This window comes from Wolffia australiana, chromosome 11, assembly GCF_029677425.1.
Source record: "Wolffia australiana isolate 7733 chromosome 11, ASM2967742v1".
NCBI lineage: Eukaryota > Viridiplantae > Streptophyta > Magnoliopsida > Alismatales > Araceae > Wolffia > Wolffia australiana.
Window position 1 is genome coordinate 6543227 of NC_135845.1, and position 24274 is coordinate 6567500.

Genomic DNA, 24274 nt, shown 5'->3' on the forward strand with positions numbered 1-24274 from the left:
CTAGTGATCATTTTGTGATGATGTATTTAAATTGTGACATACAAATGAGGCTAAAAATATCCATACATTGTTATGATTTGTTTGAGTATCCCCTTAGAGTATGCTTTGCCAAGAAATGAAGCTGATGTCGGACGTCGTCTAGGACATCCTCCGGTCGACACCGACTATGATGGCTAGGTGCTGATAAAGGATAATGGTATCAGACATCGACGGTGTTGTCGTCCGACGGGTTACCCTAATGGGTCGATGCAATTACGATGTGCAAAATGAGAGTCCTACGTGTCGTACGTGCAGGCTCTGACTCGATGGAGGCACCGAGCTCCAAGCTTGGACAAGGTCGCTGGGTGACAGTGACGGTGGCCTCTTGAACCTCGTCGGAGAGACATAGGCGTCTACGCTCAAACGGAATTCTATCCATTGGGCTTGCACGTAACGGACAGTCTCGTCCGTACCGGTAAGACACTCACAGAGTCGTAGTTTTCTCTCAATTTGTCTCTCTCACCTACCTAGCTTGATCGCGGTGGAGTCGAGGCGAATGTAAACTGCAAGAGGTAAATAAACGAGTGTTGGAAGAGGATAGCGTACCTCGTTAGTGGGGTTCACGGTGCAGAACTTCATCGACATCAACAACAATTCAGAGCAGGTGGAGTGCACACGGCGGCTCGATGAGCAAGGTGATGCTGAAGCTCTGATAAAAGGTTCAAAGGAGAAGAGAATATGGAGGGGCCACGACAAACCTGATCAAGCATAGTCCTAACCCCAGGCGCGCCCCTTTGGTGGACTGGTGCGGCGAGGGAGGCAGGTAACGCGAGCAGTGGCGTTCATCACATTGACATGTGCAGGTATATCCACCGGCTGTGAGTCAGGGCTAGCGGCGAACGTTCAGAGACACGGTGAGTCGTCCCCCGTCAAACACTCATCCGACACCAGTCAAACTGTAGGGCCTCGATTGCTAAGGGCGTGCGGTTAAGCGGGTGCACGCTCAACACACAACAGACTAACTGCTGAGCGTCGTAGGGACGAGCTCGTGCGAGGTGTCCACAGTCGTGATTCATCACTAGTGGAGCTAACCCACCATCAGGAAGTGGCTTCAATTGAACTCAGCCTGCTATGCCTGTCGACAAGCTCAAATTGAGCATCAACTAGGTCGATTGCGTTCGGCAGATCTCTGAGCAGTCCGAGTCTCCGTGCCCGTCTGCTTCAGCAAACGAGAATTCCCCCGCTCGTCAAATGTGTCCGAAATTAACCAGTACAGGGAGAATTTTGGATCGCCTGCGGGATGGCTTCCACCAGCTCCAGCAGGGCATTCTAGTTGGGAGATCGAGCGATCGGAAATTGCCGGCATGGGAAGAGGTTGACAGCCTGCAAACGGTAGTTGCCGAGTCTCGCAATTCTTATTTGACGGTAGGCTGAGCGGCCGGTAGTCGACCGGATTAAGGGCGGTCTTAACCGCCCGAGAGAAGTCGCCGGTTCCGATCGAAGGCATCCACCGTGAGATCGGACGCGCTGGAAAATGATCAGCGTGGGCGGGTGGTCCGCTATAATTTTCACCTGCGGTGGTGTGCGGGGCGGAAGGGGATGCTCCGTCGTGAGGGCCGATGGCACTAGTGGAGAAATGCAGCGACGTCTTCTCTTCCCCCTCGTCCCTTCCGTCTTCTCTTCTCCTCCCCTTTTTCTGATTTTCTCTCTACATCGAGGAGTGAGACCAAGAAAGGCTAACAACAACTTTTAAATTTCCTGGTCTGATTCTTTAAGGGCACCCCCCTCTTCCCTTATAAAGGGGAGGGGAAATGGGCCCCCAAATTGGGTCAACCAAAAGGGGGAAAAGGGGTCCATTGAGGGGGCCCTTATATAATGTGCCCCCTCATTACATGATAAAAGAGGGAATGTAAAACAAAATAAAAAGAAAGGAAACAAGAGACAAGGCACAAGGAAGGGGTCCAAATGGCTAATGACCCTTCCCGTGTCGACGATGAGGAACATGCAGAACACGTCGCAAACGCGACGTAAACACAATGACAAGATGAGAAAAACACGAAACACGAGAAAGAACAACAAAAAATAAAACGCGATAAAATCGAGCGATTTTACCCGATTTTCGATGACAGTGTAGGGCGGCGCGGGTGACATCGTCGATGATCTTCGATGGTGTGTGCCATCAGAAGCACTACAAAAGGGGAATATTAGGCTAAAAACCATCTCAACTATGCTCACTTTGAATGTGGAGAATGTGAGGTGGAGAAAAATATGTAACAGAATTAAAGGAGAGATCTTGTACACTGAGACATTGATATTCATTTAAGTTTCTTTTCTTTTTTAAAAGTCAAAATATATGGCATATGTTTTCTTTACTTGGATGACTTAGTCCGGTTTATAGACAAACATAATGACATAGACACATCATTGATCTTAGAAAGAAAAAATTATGTATCAATGATCTAAGAATTTGAACTGGAGGTGCTTTTGGATAATCAAAGAATTACAATTAGAGAGAAATTAACGTCAATATCTTTAAGCATTCGATTGAGATCAAAATTTGGATAAAATAGTCCTTCGCCGCAGACTACAGAAAATTTCAATAAATCTAAGCAAATAAAATATTGATTCAAATTTCATTAACGAATAAAATCCTGGCGATTGTCTTAATTCTCAAATCATAGCATTAAGTGCTTAAACCAGTCCCCACTCATCCCCTTATTAAATTTTTATTTATCTTGAAATTATTGATACAATGGGTTTAAAGTCACTACACAGTGCTAAGACTTTTATTGATGATTTTATCCAGGAGTTGGATAAAAAACCTTATTTGGTTTTATGTAACATGTTACTAAGACTTGTATTAGTGATCTTATCTTACATGGTACTAAGACTTTTATTAGTAATGTTCTCTACGAGTTGGTTAAAAAACCTTCTCTAGTTTATGTTACAATGTACTAACACTTTTATTTGTGGTTTTATCTAAGAGTTGAAAAAAACTATCTATAGTTCTTATATTTATATTACATGTCACTAAAATTTTCATGGTGATTTTATCCAAAAAATTGTTGGATAAAAAACCTTCTATAGTTCCTAGATTATATGTTTATGTAGCATATTGCAAGGACTTTCACTAGTGGTTTATCTAAGAGTTGGATGAAAAACCTTCCATAATTTATCTTACATGGTACTAAGACTTTTCTTAGTATTTTATCTAAATGTTGGATAAAAAACCTTCTATATTTTATGTCACATTGTACAAAGACTTTGATTTGTGTTTTTACCTTAGACTTGGGGTACAAATCCATCTCTAGTTCTTACATGCCAAGTTCATGTCACATGGTACTTACACTTTTATGATTGATTTATTCTTAGAGTTGTGTAAAAAACCTTCTCTAGTTCTTACATGTCATGTTTATATTGCATGTTACTAAGACTTTGTTTACTAAGTACTAACTAACTGATGCTATGTTCATGTTACATGATCCATCAACCAATTAAATTGTAAACAAGACCGACCATATCAGTCTTTTCATAGCATCCGGAGGAGGGGAGGAGGTGATAACGGCGGCGGAGCGGGGAAGAGCGAGCTTCTTCTTCAATCGATCTCCACTCTTCTTCATCTTCTTCCATCTGGGTTTCTGATTCTTCGCTGAATTCTTCCCGGGCCGTGGCCGATTTGCATTGGGAAGCTCACAGTCTGCCATTCTTCCACGCTCAGCTGGCCGTGTACGCTGCCTTCATATATGGGCTACGCCCTGACTTCATCCCAAGCACCTTGGCTCGGAGTGGGTCATCTACGGAGGAGAGAAGGCGGAGGCGGCCTTCCCAGCAGCCGAAACTGTGGGAAAATTCATCTGGGTTTGGTTCATTGGCGGGGATTCGGCCTGGGAGAGGCTCAGGGGAAGAGATGCCGGACTGTGGTTCCCAGAGCGGCAGCTGGAAGAGGGCGAAGAGTAGCTACAGATAGAGGGGAAAAGGGGAACTTTCAGTTTTCAGATGAGCAAGGATCATCTCTTCCCCTTCCTGTGAAGCAAGCGGCGTCGTTTTTGGTTCCTGCGGGGGCTTTCGTCGCCTTCTCCTTCGGTTTGTACCCCTTTTCTCTTGCCATTTATTGATTTGTAGCTTAGTGGCTCAGAAATTAGACTGTTGTTAGTAATTAGAAGAGTTTTTAAACTAGTTGGAGCTTTCCTAAGAAGTGATCTTGATCATCTTCTTTAGAAAGCCTTCGTCGCCTTCTCTTTTGGTTTGTATCCCTTTTTCTTGCCATTTATTCGTTTGTAGCTTAGTGGCTCAGAAATTAGACTGTTATTAGTAACTAGAGGGGTTTTTGAACTAGTTGGGGCTTTCCTAAGCAGTGATCTTGATCATCCTCTTTAGAAAGCCTTCGTCGCCTTCTCCTTCGGTTTGTACCCTTTTTTCTTGTCATTTTTTGGGATTATTTTAGTCGTTTGTAGCTTAGTGGCTCAGAAATTAGAATGTTATTAGTAATTAGAGGGGTTTTTAAACTAGTTGGAGCTTTCCTATGCAGTGATCTTGATCATCCTCTTTAGAAAGCCTTCGTCGCCTTCTCCTTCGGTTTGTACCCTTTTTTCTTGTCATTTTTTGGGATTATTTTATTCGTTTGTAGCTTAGTGGCTCAGAAATTAGACTGCTGTTAGTAATTGGAGGAGTTTTTAAACTAGTTGGGGCTTTCCTAAGCAGTGATCTTGATCATCCTCTTTAGAAAGCCTTCGTCGCCTTCTCCTTCGATTTGTACCCTTTTTTCTTGCCATTTTTTGGGATTATTTCATTCGTTTGTAGCTTAGTGGCTCAGAAATTAGACTGCTGTTAGTAATTGGAGGAGTTTTTAAACTAGTTGGGGCTTTCCTAAGCAGTGATCTTGATCATCCTCTTTAGAAAGCCTTCGTCGCCTTCTCCTTCGATTTGTACCCTTTTTTCTTGCCATTTTTTGGGATTATTTTATTCGTTTGTGGCCTAGTGGGTCAGTAATTAGCCCCTGTTCTTGATTGGAGTATTTAAACTCCTTGGAGCTTTCCTAAGCAGTGATCTTGATCATCCTCTTTTGAAAGCCCTCATCGCCATCTACTTCGGTTTGTACCTCTTTTCCTTGCTTTTTTTGGGATTATTCTATTCATTTGTAGCTTAGTGGGTCAGTAATTAGCCGCGTGTTTGTAATTAGAGGAGTTCTTAAGCTAGTTGGAGCTTTACTAAGCAGTTAGCTTGATTATCCTCTTTTTAAAGCCTTCGTTGCTTTCTCGTTCGGTTTGTACCCCTTTTCCTTGAATTTTTTTTGGAATTATTAGATATAAATATGTGAAATTTTACCCCTACTGTGCACGTATCAACACAGAAATATGGTTTCCAATTTCCAATACTTCAGACTTATGTTTAAGGAGATAAACCCATTTCAGCCGAGTAAAATTGTTCACCAAGAGAAAAAACACAGCCCAATTAATGACACTATGGAGCTAGGTCCCCGCAGATCACTATGGATGATCATGAACGGTTCATTCCTCTTCTCGCTCTGGCCATTAAATGAAATTTTTATGCTTTGCAGATTGCAACATCTTAGGCAGATAACAATTTCGAGCAAAATTTGGAAATATACTTCTCAGAAGGTCAAAAGATGGATGCCCCCATCTTAGGCAGATAACAATATCAAGCAAAAGTTGGAAACGTATTTCCAGAAGTCCAAAAAGATTGATGCCCCATTAGAGAATTAAAAGGTTCTGTTTGTGCCGCAAGTAGCAGTTTTTCATCTCAAAAATGGCGTGCACTCCTGGGATCATCCCCCCATCCATACCGCCGCAATTGATCCAATTCTTCCGTTCAACTTTTTTCAAATACAAAACAACCATCAAAATCAAAAGTTAGAGTAAACAGGGTATCCGTCATGAATCTCTAGGTGGAAATAAGCTGAGCTTTTAGCCTTGGATCATGAATAACACATCAATTTGAACTACTCCTATGCCATTAATTGGAAGTGTAACCCCACCAGCGGTAAAGACTGTTCTGTTTCCTGGGCATGTAACATAATCAGAAAGCTTAGACCTTTGGGAAGTCATATGATCTGAGCTCCACGAGTATGAGATCCAATCGGATAGTTTGGAAAGATGAGATATATTAAGCGGTGTAGAGTGCTCACCACGCATGCCATGAGTGCTTGGTGTACCAAGAGTTCTGATCATGCTCTGTAGCTTCTCCAATTTAACTTTCAAAGTTTTGAAAGCATACTGGGACATTTCTGATCCACTGATGGGTATTTCTCCGTTTTCAATATCCAAAGTGGCTACCTCATGTGCCTGACTGCATTTCTGAGACTTGCGATTGATATCCAAGTATGTCTCTTTTTTGAGCCCCTTTTTGCAGTGGCAGCGCACATACATTACTTTGTTGCCAATTCTTGTTTCTTTGGAATTTTGATTTCGATCAGTCAGTGATACAATCTTTGCGGCGCTTCGTCTTTACTTCCAGCCCAGTACTAGTCTCATCCACCAATGCTCCTGAAGATGATTTCAGTATGCAATTCTCTTCAACGGTAACTTGAAATGCTTCCCTCAGGCTTGGGACCCTTCCTAGGTTGAGACTTCGATTTCTTAGGGTTTCGTTTTCAGCATTGAGCCCAATACAAAATCTTTATATTTTATCTTTAATTTTATGATATTGGCGCATGCAGTCCACACTAGTCCCAGGTCAGTAGCGATCCAGCTCTTGTCAACTACCGTGTTGTTCTGAAACACACTGTTGTTCAGTCTTCACTCCCTGTTGAAGGAAGGCTGCTTTGGACGTCAACTCCTAATCATGCTCTGGAGGAGCTAAGTTTTGACTGTGGCATCTTCTGAATTCCATGCTTTGAAATGGGGGTCAATCAGGTGTACTTCAGCCAAGGGATGTATCAGTTATCTCCTTTCAAGTACCATTTCAAAATATTTGCACCAATGTAGAAGATTGAAGCCAGAATCACCTATGTACTTTATTGAGACTGGAATCCCTTGAATCACCAATGGAACTCCTCCTTGTTGGACGCTTTCCATCTTCTCTTATCACTGGGATAACGACTGTGCTCCAGCAATCTTTGTGGAAGCTGTCTCCAGACTATCCAGCTTGTTTGAGCAACTAGATAGCTTTGGTAACTTCAGCAATTACCTTCCACCAATCACCAACAACTGCTGACTATCTCCAGTACTAACTGCTGGTCCAACTTCGATGATTTCCTGACCAATAGTGAGGGAGCTCTAATAAAATCTGACGTTATTTGGCATAGCTACCCTTGATGGTGCAGCAATCTTCAGCAATAATCCACAACTCAAAAAAAAAAAGCAATAACCTACAACTCCACACTACTGCCTGTGACGAGAAAAAGTGCTAATTATGTGTTCCTCACGACTTCCTTGGACTTTGACGGCTTTTGCAACTCCCCCGGCTCTGACATGTTGTCTTGAAATGCTGGATTCCCATGACAAGTTTAAGTCACAAAGTTTCATAAGCTCAGTATTCTCTCACTCTCCATGGTTTCCATACCTTCCAGGACTATGGAAACACAGGCGTGGACGTGAGCACATCGAGACCAACATATTGGATTTTGCTATGAAAATATGTCGCCCAAAGTCGCTGATGAAGAACCCTACATCATGAGTTATTCACTGAGGCTGAGCAATCCCCTGCTGACCTGTGATTGCTCTCCATATCTTCAACCGGTTTGTCCAAGATCTATAGATCTTCAGCTATGTCGTCCCTGCTAGATCCCTAACTTCTTCGATGGATCTCTCCTCTATTGTTTTCCTCAATAGGAACCTGTGTCAAGCTTCTAATCACTTTCTCCTGAGGAAAATATGAATATTTGTTGGGCCAAATGAAGCTCAATAATCCTTTTTGGGAATCTGCTGGTAACTCCACCTTCAAAAGATTAGCGTGGAGCTACTGCTATTTCAGTTGACATGAATATCAAAGTTAAGGAGCTTATTGAGTCAGTCTGTTCATGTAACTTAAAATTCATTATGTGAATTGGGGGTTGTTTCTTTTACCTGTTGGTTGTCTAGGTTTGGGGTTTTTCTGTGATGACCACGATGGTGCTCATAATTGCTCATTACTTCTCGTTTGGTAGTATTATGGAAGGTGGTTGAAAGCTTGTTGCTACCAAAGCCAAAGGGGGGATCTACGGCAACTGTTGAGAAGAAGTCTGCATTCCCTGGAATGAAATGGTTGGTTTCACCTGGGTCCAATCTGCCTTCACCTTCGGGTTTGAAGATAGAGAGGGAATCAAGACAAAGACTCAAGGAGTTTGCCAAAGAACTCCGAACATTTCAAAGAGTAGACATGTCTGGTATGGCCCAAAAAATTCTCAGAATTTTTATTTTTTTACCTGTTCACATGCTACCATGTTTTTCCCAAGAAGGGTTCTTTGCTATTCACTGAAGTTAAATGTCAACTATTTGCAGGTCGAAACTTTGGGGATGAGGGTCTCGTCTTTCTTGCCGAAAGTTTGGGGTACAATCAGGTGACTAAATGATTCAAGTCCAACGGTTTATCTACATTTATAGTTTCATTTCTAGTGGGCTCTCTTCTTGTTAGTGATCTTGTAGAATCACTTACCTTGAAATCTTTAGTCTGCTGAGGAAGTGGACTTTTCAGGCAATGGCATCACGGCCACCGGTATCAAAGCCTTTGATGGAGTCCTCCAATCAAACTTTGCTCTCAAGACTCTTAATCTTTCTGGAAATGCCATCGGGGATGAAGGCGCAAAGGTTGTGCTCTTAAATTACCTCTTTTTTCAGCAATATGCACAAATTTTCCGCAATATCTTTTGTTACTTGGTACCTATTTGTGCCTTTGTTACATTACCGTCATCCGTTTCCCTGGTATCAGCTTCTTTCAGTGATCCTGGTAAAGAATTCGGGCATCCAAAAACTCCAGTTGAATAGTACTGGCCTGGGTGATGAGGTTGGCTTAAAGTTCCTTCTTTTCCTTCGCTTCTCTACTGACTTGATCAATAGAACTGCTTGTCTATCGATGCTTAAGAAGAATTCATCTTCCACAGGGAGCCAAATCCATCGCTGAGATGCTTAAAAAAAATTCATCTCTTCGTGTCTTGGAACTCAACAACAACATGATTGATTACTCCGTGAGTATGCCTAGTATTACTTTGTAATTCTTTTATCAGTGGGAATAAGAGAGATTAGCGTGCACTTATTTTGTTAGCTTTTTTTGAAGTAGGGATTTGCTAGCCTGGGCAGTGCACTTCTTGAAAACACAACCATCCGCTCGATACATATCAAGTCAGTGAATTTTACCTTTTTCAATTTCTTTGAGAGCTGTTGCAGTAAGGATAAATGTCTTACCTTGGATTATCTATCTGCCTGACTAATCGTTGAATGCTTCCTATGATCTATTTCCTCAGCGGAAACTATGGTGGTGCTCTGGGTGCAGCCAGTCTAGCGAAGGGGATTGAAGGCAATAAATCATTGAGGGTGATACTTCTCTCTTAAGTTCAGCATTCATTTGATTTTATCTTATAACCAACCTCAAATCCCACCACCCCCCCACCACACCCCCCCAACCCCCCCCCCCCCCCCACAAGTGTACTTTGGCACTTATAACCCATTAGGGGTATTCTGGTCATGTGTTCCTGGGTTAGTTTTCCACTTTCCCTGTAGATACCTGTAGGCATCCCTTCTAGAGAGCTCTCAAGATTGAAGAAAAGTTGTTGCTTAACTCACCATCAATGCTATCTCTCAGTCCCTTCCTATCACCAGGTTTTCAACCGTCCCCTCGGACGCGACTTCACCATATCTCCAAATGTCTTGTCCGCATTCACTCCCTGCCGCCCTTTGACCTCCCCTTTCTCCCTTGCTCGGTACAAACCAAAATCAAGTTTTGTTTTTGAACGATTTATCGTTGAGACAGTTTCTGGCATCATTAACATGATAAAAATATTTGACAGAGATAATGAAATATTAGAGTGAATACGGTGTATATATTCTGGGTTTCTTTGATTCTTCTGTTACTGCACCCCTTTTGGGAAAAAATTGTACCCTTGATAGTTTAGTAAGATTTCAAAGATGGATTTTGCGGAGTCATCTTATCTTTTTTATGCAGGAGCTTCATTTGCACGGAAATGACATTGGCAATGAGGGTGTCCGAGCTCTGATGTCTGGGCTTTCTGCACATAAAGGCATGATTTAATATTTAACATAAAGCTAGAGTTTGTATTTTTTCATATTTCCTCACCTCAAAATTTGATTTCAGGAAAGATTACCCTTTTAGATCTCGGAAATAATGACATTGGGTCTGATGGAGCATTCCACGTGGCAGCGTTTGTTAAGAAAACTAAATCCCTGGTGTGGTTGAATCTTTACATGAACGACTTGGGTGACCAGGTACTTTTGAAAAATATTGTGTCTCTTCATCTTCTGTTTTGTCCGTTATTGAACATTGAACCAAAAAGAGTGATAACATTTTTGGGTGTGTTCTGATTCAATTTTCTTATCTAATATTAGAATTTTTTGGACGTCTTCAGATTTTTCCCTGGCATATTTTCCATTATTGGGAGACTAATCTTCCTCTAAAGAGAAGAGTAGAGAAAGTCTCTTAGCCTTTTGGTCTAATAATAGAAAAGTTACCTTTGTTCCTAGAAGACGGCACCCTTGATTTAGATTCTTGATGACTCACTCAGTATGATTTAGAGACTCAGTTTTTTTTATTTCAAAAAAAAATCTAATTCAGTTTTTTTACTAATATTCTTGATGACTATTTATTGATGATGTCTGGTCGGAGTTTTAGGGTCTTCATTGTGAATAATCATCACTCAAAATATATTTTGATAAATCGTCACAGGGAGCCACGAAGATGGCAGATGCGCTAAGGGAAAACCGCACGATTACCACCATTGACTTGGTATGGCCTCTTTTCAGATTAATTTGGGAGGGTTATTTTTCGGATTTTATTGTCTCAAATTTTTATCTTTTCTTTTAAATCTCCCAATATTGAGATACTAATTAAGAATGACAATTACGATATCTTTTAAAAAAAGCCTATTATGAGTATGAAGACATTGTCTTTATCGTCAACATTCATCTTAGTGATCCGTCACCAATTCATTATCATCATCATTAAGTCTGTGTCCTTCATCATCATCTAGTCATCTTTTGTGTCCATAACTAAATTTGGAGGTGATGATGTTAATGACGAATCCTTCATTGTCTGCCAGCTCTAGGATATACTTTCCTATTTTTCGTGTCAAATTTGGCATTTGGTGTACCTTCTTAAGAACGAGTCTTTTCTATTTTTTGTGACTTCCTTCTTGCTAATCCAATCCATATCTTTTTTTAGATCAATCATCCCAATATATTATTATTACGATTACTGTAACTTTGCAGCTTTGATTTTGATCAGATATTCTCTCAATCTCTTTTTTAGTTCTCCAGCTTCTCTCTTTCTCTCATCTATCTGTACGATTTCAGGGAGGTAACAATATCCATGCTGCTGGAGTCACCGATATTGCTCGAGTCCTGAAAGATAACTCTATCTTGACGACAGTATGTCTAATTACTTGATAAAAATATGTTTTTTTTTCAGCCACAGAAAACTAACTCTGCCAATGGATTTACTTCTCTCTTGAAAAAGTTGGAACTGGGTTACAATCCTATTGGGCCTGAAGGTGTGAAAGCTCTCTGTGAGATCATCAAGTTCCATGGAAAGATAGAAATACTCAAACTGGGATGGTGCCAGGTTGATAATCCATTATTAAATGAGGCCCATTTATTTTTCAATATCCGAAATCCTTAAAACTAATTGGTTGTTATCTATGTTATTGTAGATTGGACCCAAGGGTGCAGAGCATGTCGCTGATGCTCTCAAGTACAATACCACCTTAAATACTCTTGATCTGCGGGCAAATGGGCTTGGAGATGATGTAATCAGATTTTTATACTGTAGTTATTTATTTTCTCCCTTTATTTTATTCCGTCATAAACGTGTCTGCTATCATCAAAGCTTGCGCATAACTTTATGCTATATCATGAAGTCTAAGGCTTTCCCTGATGTTCGCTGACTTCCTATATTGATTCCGATGCTGATTCATAAAAGCAGAAATCATTGTTATGACAGTTAGTTGTTCAAAAAACAATTTTTCATATGACAGTCAGTGCTGTCTGTTTAAGCTCTTCATTTATTATATTTGAAACATTTGTGTGGTTTTCTTCCTCTTCCACTAGTCTTCTTGGCCGGATATTGTTCTCATTTCTTTCCTCTGTCCTTTGCTCTGCTCAAGAAATATTAGTTTGAATATTATCCCTGTTCCTTGTTCCTTAGCCTTGCACTGTCTTATACCACATTGATCATTTGAAATTTTCATGGTTGTTCATGTAGTTTATCCCTTAATTCGTGTGATTTGCCTTCCTTGTTCAGAAAATCTCTTGACTTTTAACAAATGGTGCCAGGGTGCTGTTTGTTTGGCTCGCAGCCTGAGGATTGTCAATGAAGCCTTGACCTCACTCGACTTAGGATTTAATGAGATCAGAGTAAAACTCTTATTTTGATTCATATTTTTTGTAAATTGCATTTTTATTTTTCTCAATATTTTGCTGTCTGCCTTACCTCTCTCTCTCTCTGGGACAGGACACCGGGGCTTTTGCCCTTGCCCAAGCGCTCAAGGCCAATGAGGATATTTCTCTCTCCTCCCTGAATCTGGCAAGCAATTTTCTGACTAAATACGGGCAGGTTTGTTGTGATCTTCCATTTCATTCTCTGTACACGCAGCAAAAAAACTGAGTATTTTTTAGCATTTTCCATTTCGCTGTATTTTTTTAGCGTTTTTTGTTCAAGCGTCTCAATCTATGTCCTGGGAGCCTGCAGGTTGCTCTGACAGAAGCCAGAGATCATGTCTATGAAATGAACGAGAAGGAGCTTAACATATTCTTCTGATGGGAAAAAAAGTGATATGTTCGTCCAATCTGTGCATACATTGCTTTTAGGTTTGCAATTTTCTTCATGATCTAATTTCATGATTCTCTTGGGTTTGTAGGGTTTCTTCAATGGGAGAGGAATACATTCAGTCCGCGGAAGAACTTGCAGAAAATTTTGTTAGGGGCATGTAATCTAGAAAATTTCCATTCATTGGCAATTTAGTTGGCCTTCAACATCTCCATCTCTCTCTTCTGTTTCTCTCTAGCTTATCTCTGGTTTGCACCTAATAGGATGACACGGAAAGGACAAGCTAGACTAGGGATGGGGGGGGATTAGAACTGGTTTCTTGAAAGGAAAATCGGATCGAGAATTCGAACGACTCACTTCGATTCAGGCTCGATCTTTATATCATGTTCAGATTGTATTTCTCAAATCAGCCCAATGTTCGGATCAAATAATCTGATGGAATTTGATTTAAACTGTCCAGTTCCGATCTCATGGAATCAAATGTTTGAATAAAGCTAAGAAATACAATCATATTATCAGAAATCTCTTCCTGCTGGCCTGCTGTTGTGATTTATACATTCTTCCCCCTTGCATTCTTCCAATCTGCCCTCTGCATTCTGTATTCTTCCCCTATGTGGCTTACTCCTTTTAAGTTCCATCATTGCTTTTTTGTGGGTCTTCCTCTTAATTCTTCAGAGACTCTTCAATATCACAATTAATTCAAAATATCCTTGGACATCATCATAATACCCATAGTGGTGATGTTAAGTTGATATATTGACTACATATGAAGATGGTGTTCAGTGTTATTTCTAGTTTAAATGTTACAGTTATTTTACTACCTTAGTTCCTGATTGTCATTTTCTGACATCATGAACGAGCATCATGATGATTATAAGGCACAGCCATTATTAAACAACTAGCTGGGTGTACATGTTAACAGTTTTTGCTACCGTAGTTCCTGATTGTCATTTTATGACATCATGAATGAGCATCATGATGATTATAATTCACAGCCATCATTAAACAACGAGCTGATTGTACATGAACATTTTTGCCATTGATTTACTTTTCACTGTTTGTAGCCAAACCAACTGATTCATTGTGATGGATGATTGGATCAATGGTGGGTGGATGGTGGATGGTGGATGAATGCATGGATGGATCAATGATCAACTTATGCATGAACAGGTGATGGATGATGTCGGATGGTGGATATATGTATCATAGATCAAGAAATGGATGGATGGATTGATCATTAAGTGAGTAATAGATTAATGGATGCATGGAGTGTGCATCTTAGATGGATTAATGTACAGATGAGCTATATATGGATTAATACATAGATCAAAGTCATTGGTTTTCCCTTAACTAATCCAATATGTCACTGAACTTAAATTTAGTATGGATTTTTTGAGAACACCACTCGTCTCTGAAGTCATTCGCATCAATATGTGATAACATTGATATTACTACTTCATATCCTACCATATGAACTCTCATTGATTATAGACTCATTAGTTATTCGACTCTTGGCAATGATGAGACATGTGAAATCAAATCCCTTGGTTGTTCACATTGAGATGGTGAACATAATATCAATGATGAGGCTGATCAAACAAATGATGAATCAGCCAGCCAGTGGTGTGCCATGTGAGGCCATTGATCTAACGGTAGAGGTAATTGACCGCTGCAAGGACTATGACCTGAGGTCAAATGTATTCCAAGATTTTGGGAAGATGGACCTCAACAATACGTTTGACGGTCACCTTGGAGAAAGGCCATCAATAATTGGAACAAGCAGAGCAGCACAACATTTGTCTATAGGGATCTCGAAAAGTTTGATTGTGCTATACATGATGAGCTAAAGGGGTTGCTGAAGCGAGGGAATCAGTTGCTGACCTACTATGTGTGTGCATGCACACCGAAAGGAACCCCACTTGACTAGGATTACCCCTGAAGCTACTAAAATAGAACTCAGGTGGCTCATATGCATTGCGGACCTCCCATGGAGTAAAGTGGATAGTGAGGGTTTTGTTTGATGGCCTCAGTTATGCTCATAGTTTCACCTGCATATTCTAAGCTCTAGAGTGGTGAAGGAGTCATTTGGTGCATCATATATTGAGATAATGGTAGAATGTTTCTAGGAACTCATTGACGTTGACCATGTCTCTCTAATACTCCTCATATGGACATCAGAGAATGATATTGAACTGCTTGGCATTACTATGCATTAGATTGATGCTGAGGGGATGTTGGTGAACCAGGTGTTGTCTATTATCGAATGGACATTTAGGGGTGAAAAGGAGCTGGGTCATCATGTCAATGTTTGAAGAGTTTAATCATAAGGGAAGGGTATATTGTGGACCACTACACATAATTTCTTAGGAAATATAGTTAATTTTTTTATTACAATAATGATGGACAATGGTTTGTGCAATGGAAGAATGATCAAAATATTGTCAGACAAATTGGTGAATCTAGACCGTTCTTCACACCTATGCATCATGTTCTATGTTTTGCCTGCATCATTTACCTAATCGTCCAAGCGGTGTTATCAATGATTTGCATTTGCGTAAATTTTTAGTAGATGATGATGATGTTGATGACTCCATGATGACTAAAAAAAGTGATTCAATGAGGGGCTCATGTGGTAAAAATAGTGTTATTTCTCTCATGGGTAGTCCGCGTCACAAGTAAGAGAGCTGGTAACCATGATTTTAAAAAATCAGGAGATGTCGTGTTTGACCCACAATCCAAAAAATATCGGGAGATATGCGCAACACTTGGGCTTCCCAATTACAACAAACTGCCTTTTAACATGGCTACAAGGTGGAATTCCACCAATGACATGTTGAAAGCGGCGGTGGAAAAAAGTCATGCATTGTTCACCATAGCTCTCCTCCCCGATCCTCAACAAGTATGCTCACCAAGTTCAATAAAAATTGAAGTTATTTGTAGAAGGCTAAAATCATCCACCAACAAGATGGTGTTGACAATTCTTATGATTTTCGGTGTTGTTAAATTGTTGAATGTTCGCTTGGAGGTATCTCTTTTTTTCCTTGAGAACTATAATGAGAGGTGGACAAAAGAGGCATGTGTTTTGACATTGGTCATTATCATACAAATAACGACAACGTTATGTAACTATACTTTTATAATGAAGTGCAATACTGTCATGAATGTTGTAGCAATGATGTACCCTTCTGTGAAACTAGTGTCTACATATCTGTTATGACAATCCATTGTCTTGAGTTATGAGCGTCGCGATTGATATTTTTCTTCAAGGCCTGAATCTCTAGATTATGCACAATTCAGATCATGGGTATGCAATCTCAATGAATGAGTTGGATGACTATATCACTGCTTCATTCTATCTGACAGATGATGCATTTTCATGGTGGAAAGAAAATGGGGAATGATATTCCCTTGGTTGGAAAAGATAACCAAAAAATTTCTATCAGTTTCGTCAACTTATGGCCTAGTAGAGAGGGTGAAATTCTTCTTATTTTGCAAGAAATCCCATGTGTGACTTGGATATCATGTGACAAGTCAAGCAATGGATACAACGTACACACCACATTTTACCACCTCGTGCCCGCAGCTCAGCCCTAGCCTGCGACCTCCTTCAATCTTGGCGTATCCCAATGACCTTCGCCCCCATCCGCATTCGGCTACAAATTGTTCATTGGCACCCACCGTCAATCGGCATCCTCAAGCTAAATGTGGATGGTGCGGCCAAAGGGAACCCGAGGCCAGTAGGGGGAGGTGGTATCCTATTGGATCATATAGGGAGTATTCTTTTTGCTTTCTCCTCTTTTACGGCATACAAACTCATACAGTAGCTGAGGCAATGACGATACATGATGGTTTACTCCTATGCGAGGAATGAAACATTCAGCATATCATTGTAGAATCGGACTCACATGTATTAGTTGACATGCTTCATGCAGGCAAATGCTCCCAATGGCGACTGCAACACGTATGGAAGGACATCATGGGGCGCCGGCCCTGCACAACTAGTATCCGTCACCAGCTGCGCGAGGGAAATCAAACAGCAGATGTCGTTGCCAACCACACAGTACACACACAAATCCCCTCCTCCCTTTTCCTTTCTTGGCAGGCAGTCCATCTGATAGTTCGTGGATGCTATTAAGTTGAACGCCTCAGCTTGCTGGCCCTTCGTATGCATCGCACACTGTCAAAGGAAGGCCTGTGGGAGTGGCGGATAGCATGGAGAGCTTGAGGGGGGAGAGTTCACCCTCTCGCTTGATAGTTTTTCAAGTCGTGTATCTCCACGATGACATCCGTAAACGGGGGGTTCAACATCTGATCCTATGGCCCCTAGAGGATCCCCAACGCCAAAAAAACTTATTTATGGCCGACAAAGATCCTTCGGATGGATAATATGTGGCGGTCAAGACAAATCATACCACCAAGTTTTACTTAAGTTCATTTAATAAAATCTTAATTCATTATTATTCGATTGTGAAGTTTATAATAAAGCCCATAAATACATGCAATGACTTAATTATGATTATATCATAATACACTGATCCCTAGTCTTTAAACATGTATTCTAAACATTACAGTCTTATTCAATGAATTATTGAGATGGAAGTCAAACTATCCTAATAGAATAGCAATATCTGATCCTACTTATACAATAAGTATGGTTGATCATGTGACCATTAGTGTGGAGAAGCAAAAGATAGATGGTGGTTGCTCTTTATTCAAAGAGTATTGATATCTTATTCTATGACATTCAGACAAGTTTTAGCGTTGATATAAAAAGAAGTCCATGGAGATGATTGCGTGGTCAAGATGAGATCCTCTGCCCTTGGTATAATATGAGATTGACTCAAAGAAGGCGATGCATCCAAATCCCTAGCCATGATAGTGAGAATATTGGAGAAGATGTTCCCCAATGATCCCTATCACATATCAGTACTAGCAAATGGCGAATCAGGGTTTGACAAGAAACGATGTGGTCATACAAAAGTTTTGAGCGGATGAAGTATTATACATATATGGTGAACGATGGCGGATAAGGATCCATAAGAGAGTTAAATGACCACTCAATATCTTCTTGATCAAGATTATAGCTTGGCACTTCACGGGATGGAAACTTAAGCTTAATCTATTAATTATTTTATATGATGATATAGTTAATTAACAAGGTTGGTCAATAAATGTTATTAAGTCTTAAGGTATTAACTAGAACGACATATGGGCCTAGAGAGCCACACACATAGGCCTTAAAAGTTTGTTAGAAGATATACTTTATTTTAAGGGTTTTTATGAAAAAATGCAGCAAGTTTAAATAGGGGGGCATCCATTTTAGGTCTCCAAGGCAAGTTGAATCTGGGCGGCCCCCTCCCTTTCTTCTTTCTCTAGCTTCTCCTCTCATTCCACAAGTCTCTTTGATGGTGTGAAGAATCACAAGATTCTTAAGGAGTGGTGAACAAGGAGAGGGGATCCAGAAACCTTCTAGTCGTGTGGATACTATTAGAGGTTGAGCAATTGATCGACTTGAAAAAATCTCCTTGGAACCAAGTCACTGGTGGAAAAGGTTCCCTAAAAGGTACTCATCGTACTGCATGTTTTTATAGATCATTTATGAAATGATCTAATGCTTCCGCTGATTAAATAAATTTCACGCATCATCACTATAGCCCCTTAACCCAACACCTTCCTAGGGCTTAAAAGGCCCCAATTTTGTATCTTTCGATCCAGATCTAAAACAACAAGAGGAGACCCTTCCGGGGGCAGTGTGAGCAAGAGGGGCATGACACCCTCCAACTATTCCCAGCGCCTAGGAAGACACTAGAGGAGGTCGAGGACATAGCAGAAGCATGCCAGCATGGATGAAGATGGCTGAGACACATGCCAAAGTCAGGGGTGGTAAACAGCACTCCTATCCTCAGTCGTTCAAATGAGGGCGCTATACTGATGTGTTGGGACCTCTATGGTAGAAATTTCTATTTGAATCTTCATTTTAATATTAGAATTTATCTCAATTCAATCGAAAACCTGACTTTCAAGTTCACTTCACAGTCTGGCCTCTTTCAGGCATTTTCACAAACACAAGTCAGGCATCAAGGAATTTCTGCTGATTTGTCCTATTTTTTCTTTTGATTTCATCTTATAAAAATACTAAAAAATACTTATTCAATAAATAAAAATAAATCCATTTTCTGTTATTATAATCTATGTATCAGTCATATATGATTATACATATTTACCCTTAATTACTCTTATTAGGCGCCTCTATCTTCTCTTACCCTCTCTCTCTCTCTCTCGACCAAAATTCTTAAACTCTTCTAAAACTAAATAAAAATATATTCTCACCAAAACTTCTTAATTTTCACTCCTATCCCTATATCTAATTAAATAAACAATTATAAATTATATAATCCCAATTCTCCCACCTATCTCTCTTACTCCTAAACACTAAACATATATATATATGCATATATATCTTTCTCTCCTCCAATAATATATATCTCAGTAAATAATCCCTTCTCCCCCCTATCTGTTATCCCTTTCTTCTTCATTCTTCTTTTTCTTACATATCAGTAAAATAGAATAATATTATTCGGTATGTAACTAAATCTTAGTTAAAATCATTATTAGATATCTCTTATCGTATACATAACCTGCTATTAATTTAAAAAATAATCTCCCGATCTTCTACAATCAATATTATATTATTTTTAAAATAATTGGCACTGTGATTTTGCCAATTATTAAAAAAAATGCCCTAGTATCAGTTTATGCGTGCGTGCAATTTCTAGGCCCTATTGGTGGGGCGTCAATGCTTGCAAGCTGCATGCGGGCTTGAGCATTTTGTGCTCGCCTTCTTGTGGCTGGATGATGCATTGTTGTGCCTAGCCTGCTAGCTTGGCTGATGGAACTATTTATTTATATGTGCGTGTGTTTGTTTTCTCTTATTTTTATAATTTTATTCATTTATCTCTTCAGCCCTGCAAAAGGTCCAATAACCACTACATAGAGAATTTAACCCATTAACATTGTGATGTTAAAACTCATTTTGCATGAAAATAATTGCACTTCTAAATTATGCAAAAGTCACATTAAAATATACTGGTTGAACTAAATGCTCCATTTAATTCAAGAGATGACAATTCTTATAAAGATGAAGGTAACATTAATATAAAGATGCCAAAATGGCTTTAAAAATATGTATAATTTCATGCCTTATTTTGGGTTCATCAGTGATGATGGGGACGTTGCTGACAGCTGACATTGATAATGTTGTCCCATTCAGACTTATCATGTTTCAGATAGTGCTTCTGGATTCCATTTAAAACTAAAATATGCATAATAAATATAAAAACATAATTTCATCTATATAATTATTTTTAATTTTACCATTGATGGGTTATTTATAATGTTAGGTTCGATGCCTTGCTTCGTCCATGGAAAACACGATTCTATGGATACAAAAGCGTGGTAATCGATTCTCAATTGATCTATAAATTAAAACATTAAATGTACCTTTTGGGGAACTTGTTCTACCCTTGACTTTGCCGCTTCGAGATTGTTCTGAAGCCGTTCACGTGTCTGGCCTCTTGAAGTATCCACCCAATCACTCAACGCTTGGATCTCCACATCTTCTTCTTCAACTCTCTTGAAAATCTTGAAGATCTTCTCACCATGAAGACACTCTCCTTGGTTGAGTGAAGAAGAGAGTGGAAAAAGGGAGGGGCTCTCAATTCTGGCTGGCCTGGGTGCTTGAAATGAATGCCCCTTCCCTATTTATATTTTACTTAAGTTTTTCTAAAAACCCTACAAAGTAAAATATTTCCACCAATGCCCTTATGACCTTATGTGTGTGACCCTCTTGGCTCATGTATCATTCTAGTTAATAATTATAGTGGCCCAATAAAAATTATTGGCCAACCTTATTAATTAACTATATCGACATATGGATTAATTAACTAAGGATCGATTTAACCCAATCGATAGGTTCAGTTTCCAGCCCTTGGGGTGCCAAACTACATCTCGTGTTCTAGATGATACCGAGTTGTGTTTGAGCTCTTTCATGGAACCCTTACCATCATCAGTTACCTTATATGTGTAATCCATCATCTGCATGAGACTCTTGAATGACTTAGGCTATGGTTTATTGTCAAACCCTATATGTCATTCGATTATACCTGATGCGCAACGGGGATCATTGGAGAACACCTTCTCCAATATCCTCACTAACCTGGCCAGGGATTTTCTTCATCGTCATCCTTGAGTCAATCTCCTCTTGTACCGAATAAGTAGGATCAGCTATACTTATCGTATAAGTAGGATCAGATATACTTATCGTATAAGTAGGATCAGCCAGTGCTATTCTATCCAGATAATTTGATGTCCGTCTCGATTATCCATCAAATAGGAATATTTAGAATATATATTTAAAGACTAATGATCACTGTATTATGATCTCATCATAATTCACTATGTCATTGCACATATTCATGGACTTCATTATAAACATCACATCGGAATAATAATGAAGGTAAATATTTTATTCAATGAACTTAAATAAACATGGTACTGTGATTGGCTTGATGGACACTTACTATCCATCATATAGTTCACTATTTCAAACTCATAACTTAGTCTTTCAAAATATATTCACCATTCTCGCACTTTTTGTTCATGTATCAAATTGATTGATTTTGTTGAAACAGTTTAAATACAATTTTGAAAAATTTTGATCAAACAAATTGAGTCAATAAAAAATATAGATTGAAATTGACAAAGAATCTTGTTCAATAAAAAGATTCAATATATCTCGAGGGCTTGAAACATTCGATCAAAATTTGATCGATTTGATTTGGTCAGAGTCATGATCTCTAGTACACATCTGATAAGGGTATCATAATCATTGATTTGCATTGCATTTTGGTGATAGACATAGATATTTATTAAGTTATAGTTATCTAGGTTTTGAGTTTAGAATCCATGATTTACCCTATAGTCTGATGAGAAAAAAATAGGGATCTATGTATTCATAATTACAAAACATGTAAAATGAAATTTAAAAGGAAATGATGACATCCATGAATTTTTGCTGAAACGAACCCTGAAGTATTTAATGTCTTCACACTGAAGAATTTCCACAAGGAGCGAATGAGGCCTTTATTGATGTGGCACTAAAGCTCAAATTGTGAGTTTTCTCCTAAAATCCTAATCATCTTTGTCCCACAAATGCGTCCATATAAATCAATTCCAGAGTCATTTAACTGAGATTTTTTTGAAGGCTTGATTACCTTCATTCAGATCAAAACTCATATTTCCTATTTGGAATAATTCATTGGAGCCTGAATGATCAGTTCCATTAATACTATACAAATATAGTTCCCTGTTGGTATACACATATAATACAAACTTATAAATCTCGTAATTTTGAGAACCTGTTAATAAACATATTTGAAGTAGGATTTATGTGGTTAATAAATTTCAACATACCCTATTTATGTGTCTCCTGCAAGCTGTTGACACATTGCTTGTGTCATTCCATATTCATTGATACAATATGTATTCATTATATTTGTACGAGCAGTGCTTATAATTGAAGTGCATGAATAAATCCAATGAATATTTTTATTTTGATGATATCATAATATAACAGCTATTAATCTTCCAACATTAGGTGTGACAGTTTAGGTGGCCCACCTTTCTTCTTCCTTCTACCTTAGCTCATCTTCACTCATGCAATCCAAGTGGCGCAATGATGATGGAGGGATAATATTGAGCTTGCCAAGATGGAGGAGATTGGACACGCTAGCAATTGCATGCATATGCCTCGAGGTTATACATATGAACATCTTAACTTTTGACAGCACAAACAAGATGATACATTAGTAAAATATGTCTTCATGGCTTATAGTTCTCTACATGTTGGGTACAGATGTCTATTCCCCACATAGATAATTTCTTTATATTTTAAAATATCATTTTTTAGCATACATTCCATTTCTCCAATATGGAAACAGTAAATGATATTTCTGGTTTGCTCGGTGCTTGACCAAATGAACCTACCTATAATGCTGAAAGATTATGAAAATATTGATAGAGTTTGAAATGAAAATACTGATAAATCACACAAATAGAAAAATAGTGACCTGTCTTTCTTACCTTCACAGTCAGGTGAAGTTTAATATTCTCCCATTCACTCTATTAGCATTCTATCCCCTCAATCTAGTGCAAAAGAAGAGTTATATTCAACCATTCTTAGTACTTTAGACAGAAACATGATGTCATATTGATTAGAAAACCACTCACTGAAGTCTATCTTACAGGAAGGTTAAACCTAGATCAATGTGAAAGTAATGTAAAACCAATTGGGCAAAAACTAAACAATTCGAGAAGACTATCAGTCCTGAGACATACATTGTCCTAATCCTTGCTGCAATAATGAAAACATCTTCATAGCTAGCATCTAACACAAAAACTAGATGCTAGCTATGGAATCAGATTTCCAAGCTCTGATGAAATATTATACCTGATCATTAGCGCCCAGAAATTCAAATTACCATATTATAGGGTGTAAATGGTCTATAAACTCAAGCGTAAACCTATAGGAGAAGTTGACTGATATTATAGGGTGCCTTATGCATGAATTGTTACCAAAGGCTAAAACCAACGAGAAGGTTTTTTAATATTCAAAAACTTTATGATGCTTGTAATGCTTTCTAAATAGAGATCTAACACAAACTATGTACATGGATTTAAATACGAAAACAACCCTAACAATGACTGTTTCCTTGCAAAGTCAATATATTTTATGAAACAAGCCCAAGAGTTGTATTATAACCACTAGATGGGTTCAATATACATCAATAAACCGTGGCACAGCATGTGCGCCAGCTAGCTGGAGCTCTCAGGCTCCTACTTGACTTCCATGGGACACAGAAACCATCTAGATCCCGGACGGGACGGTTATTTCGTGTCTGGACGAAAAAAATAGTCCGTCAGAGAACGATTCTAACCATCTGTTCTAACCATGAACTATTCATATGCATACCATATGTTTAATGAATCAAGTGTAGTTCTTCCCCCACCCCCCCACGCTCTCTCTCTCTCTCTCTCTCTCTCTCTCTCTCTTCTGTTCTGTTCTCTGCGTGGAAAACAAGAAAGGAGCCGACGTCGATCGAGCTAAAAGCAATCGACAGCAGTCAAAGCCAATCAAGCTAAAAGCAGTTACCAGGAGAGAAGAGCAGAGTCTACGGCCTCCCCCATAATATTTACAAATATAGACGGAGAGCGACCAAGAGAGAGAGAGAGAGAGAGAGAGAGAGAGAGAGAGAGAGAGAGAGAGAGAGAGAGAGAGAGAGAGAGAGAGAGAGAGAGAGAGAGAGAG

At 39.3% G+C, this 24274-nt stretch overlaps 1 protein-coding gene across 3 annotated transcripts; it reads left to right on the top strand.

The window, feature by feature from the left end:
• Nucleotides 1–3503: 3503 nt before the first annotated feature.
• Nucleotides 3504–13315, top strand: EMB2004 (RNI-like superfamily protein). Of its 3 annotated transcripts, none has more exons than XM_078582974.1 (18): nt 3504–4062; nt 8084–8302; nt 8418–8476; nt 8586–8723; nt 8845–8919; nt 9017–9100; nt 9193–9254; nt 9377–9446; nt 10075–10150; nt 10225–10355; nt 10813–10872; nt 11439–11513; nt 11602–11706; nt 11795–11890; nt 12417–12497; nt 12595–12696; nt 12832–12918; nt 13001–13315. In XM_078582974.1, exons 1-17 carry the CDS (start codon nt 3723–3725, stop codon nt 12898–12900), a joined length of 1842 nt encoding a protein of 613 aa, XP_078439100.1. In that variant the 5' UTR covers nt 3504–3722; the 3' UTR covers nt 12901–12918; nt 13001–13315. The 3 variants fall into 3 exon arrangements, with proteins under 3 accessions (XP_078439100.1, XP_078439099.1, XP_078439101.1); XM_078582973.1 differs by having other exon boundaries at nt 12832–12911; XM_078582975.1 differs by lacking the exon at nt 3504–4062 and adding an exon at nt 4509–4554 and having other exon boundaries at nt 12832–12911.
• The last annotated feature ends 10959 nt before the right edge of the window (nt 13316–24274 follow it).

Excerpts from the sequence above, each read along its gene's own strand:
- EMB2004 (XM_078582974.1), top strand. The coding sequence starts at position 3,723 with ATGGGCTACGCCCTGACTTCATCCCAAGCACCTTGGCTCGGAGTGGGT. Across the intron at positions 10,151-10,224 it reads TGGGCTTTCTGCACATAAAG|GAAAGATTACCCTTTTAGAT; the intron begins GCATGATTTAAT and ends ATTTGATTTCAG. Across the intron at positions 11,514-11,601 it reads ATAACTCTATCTTGACGACA|TTGGAACTGGGTTACAATCC; the intron begins GTATGTCTAATT and ends CTCTTGAAAAAG.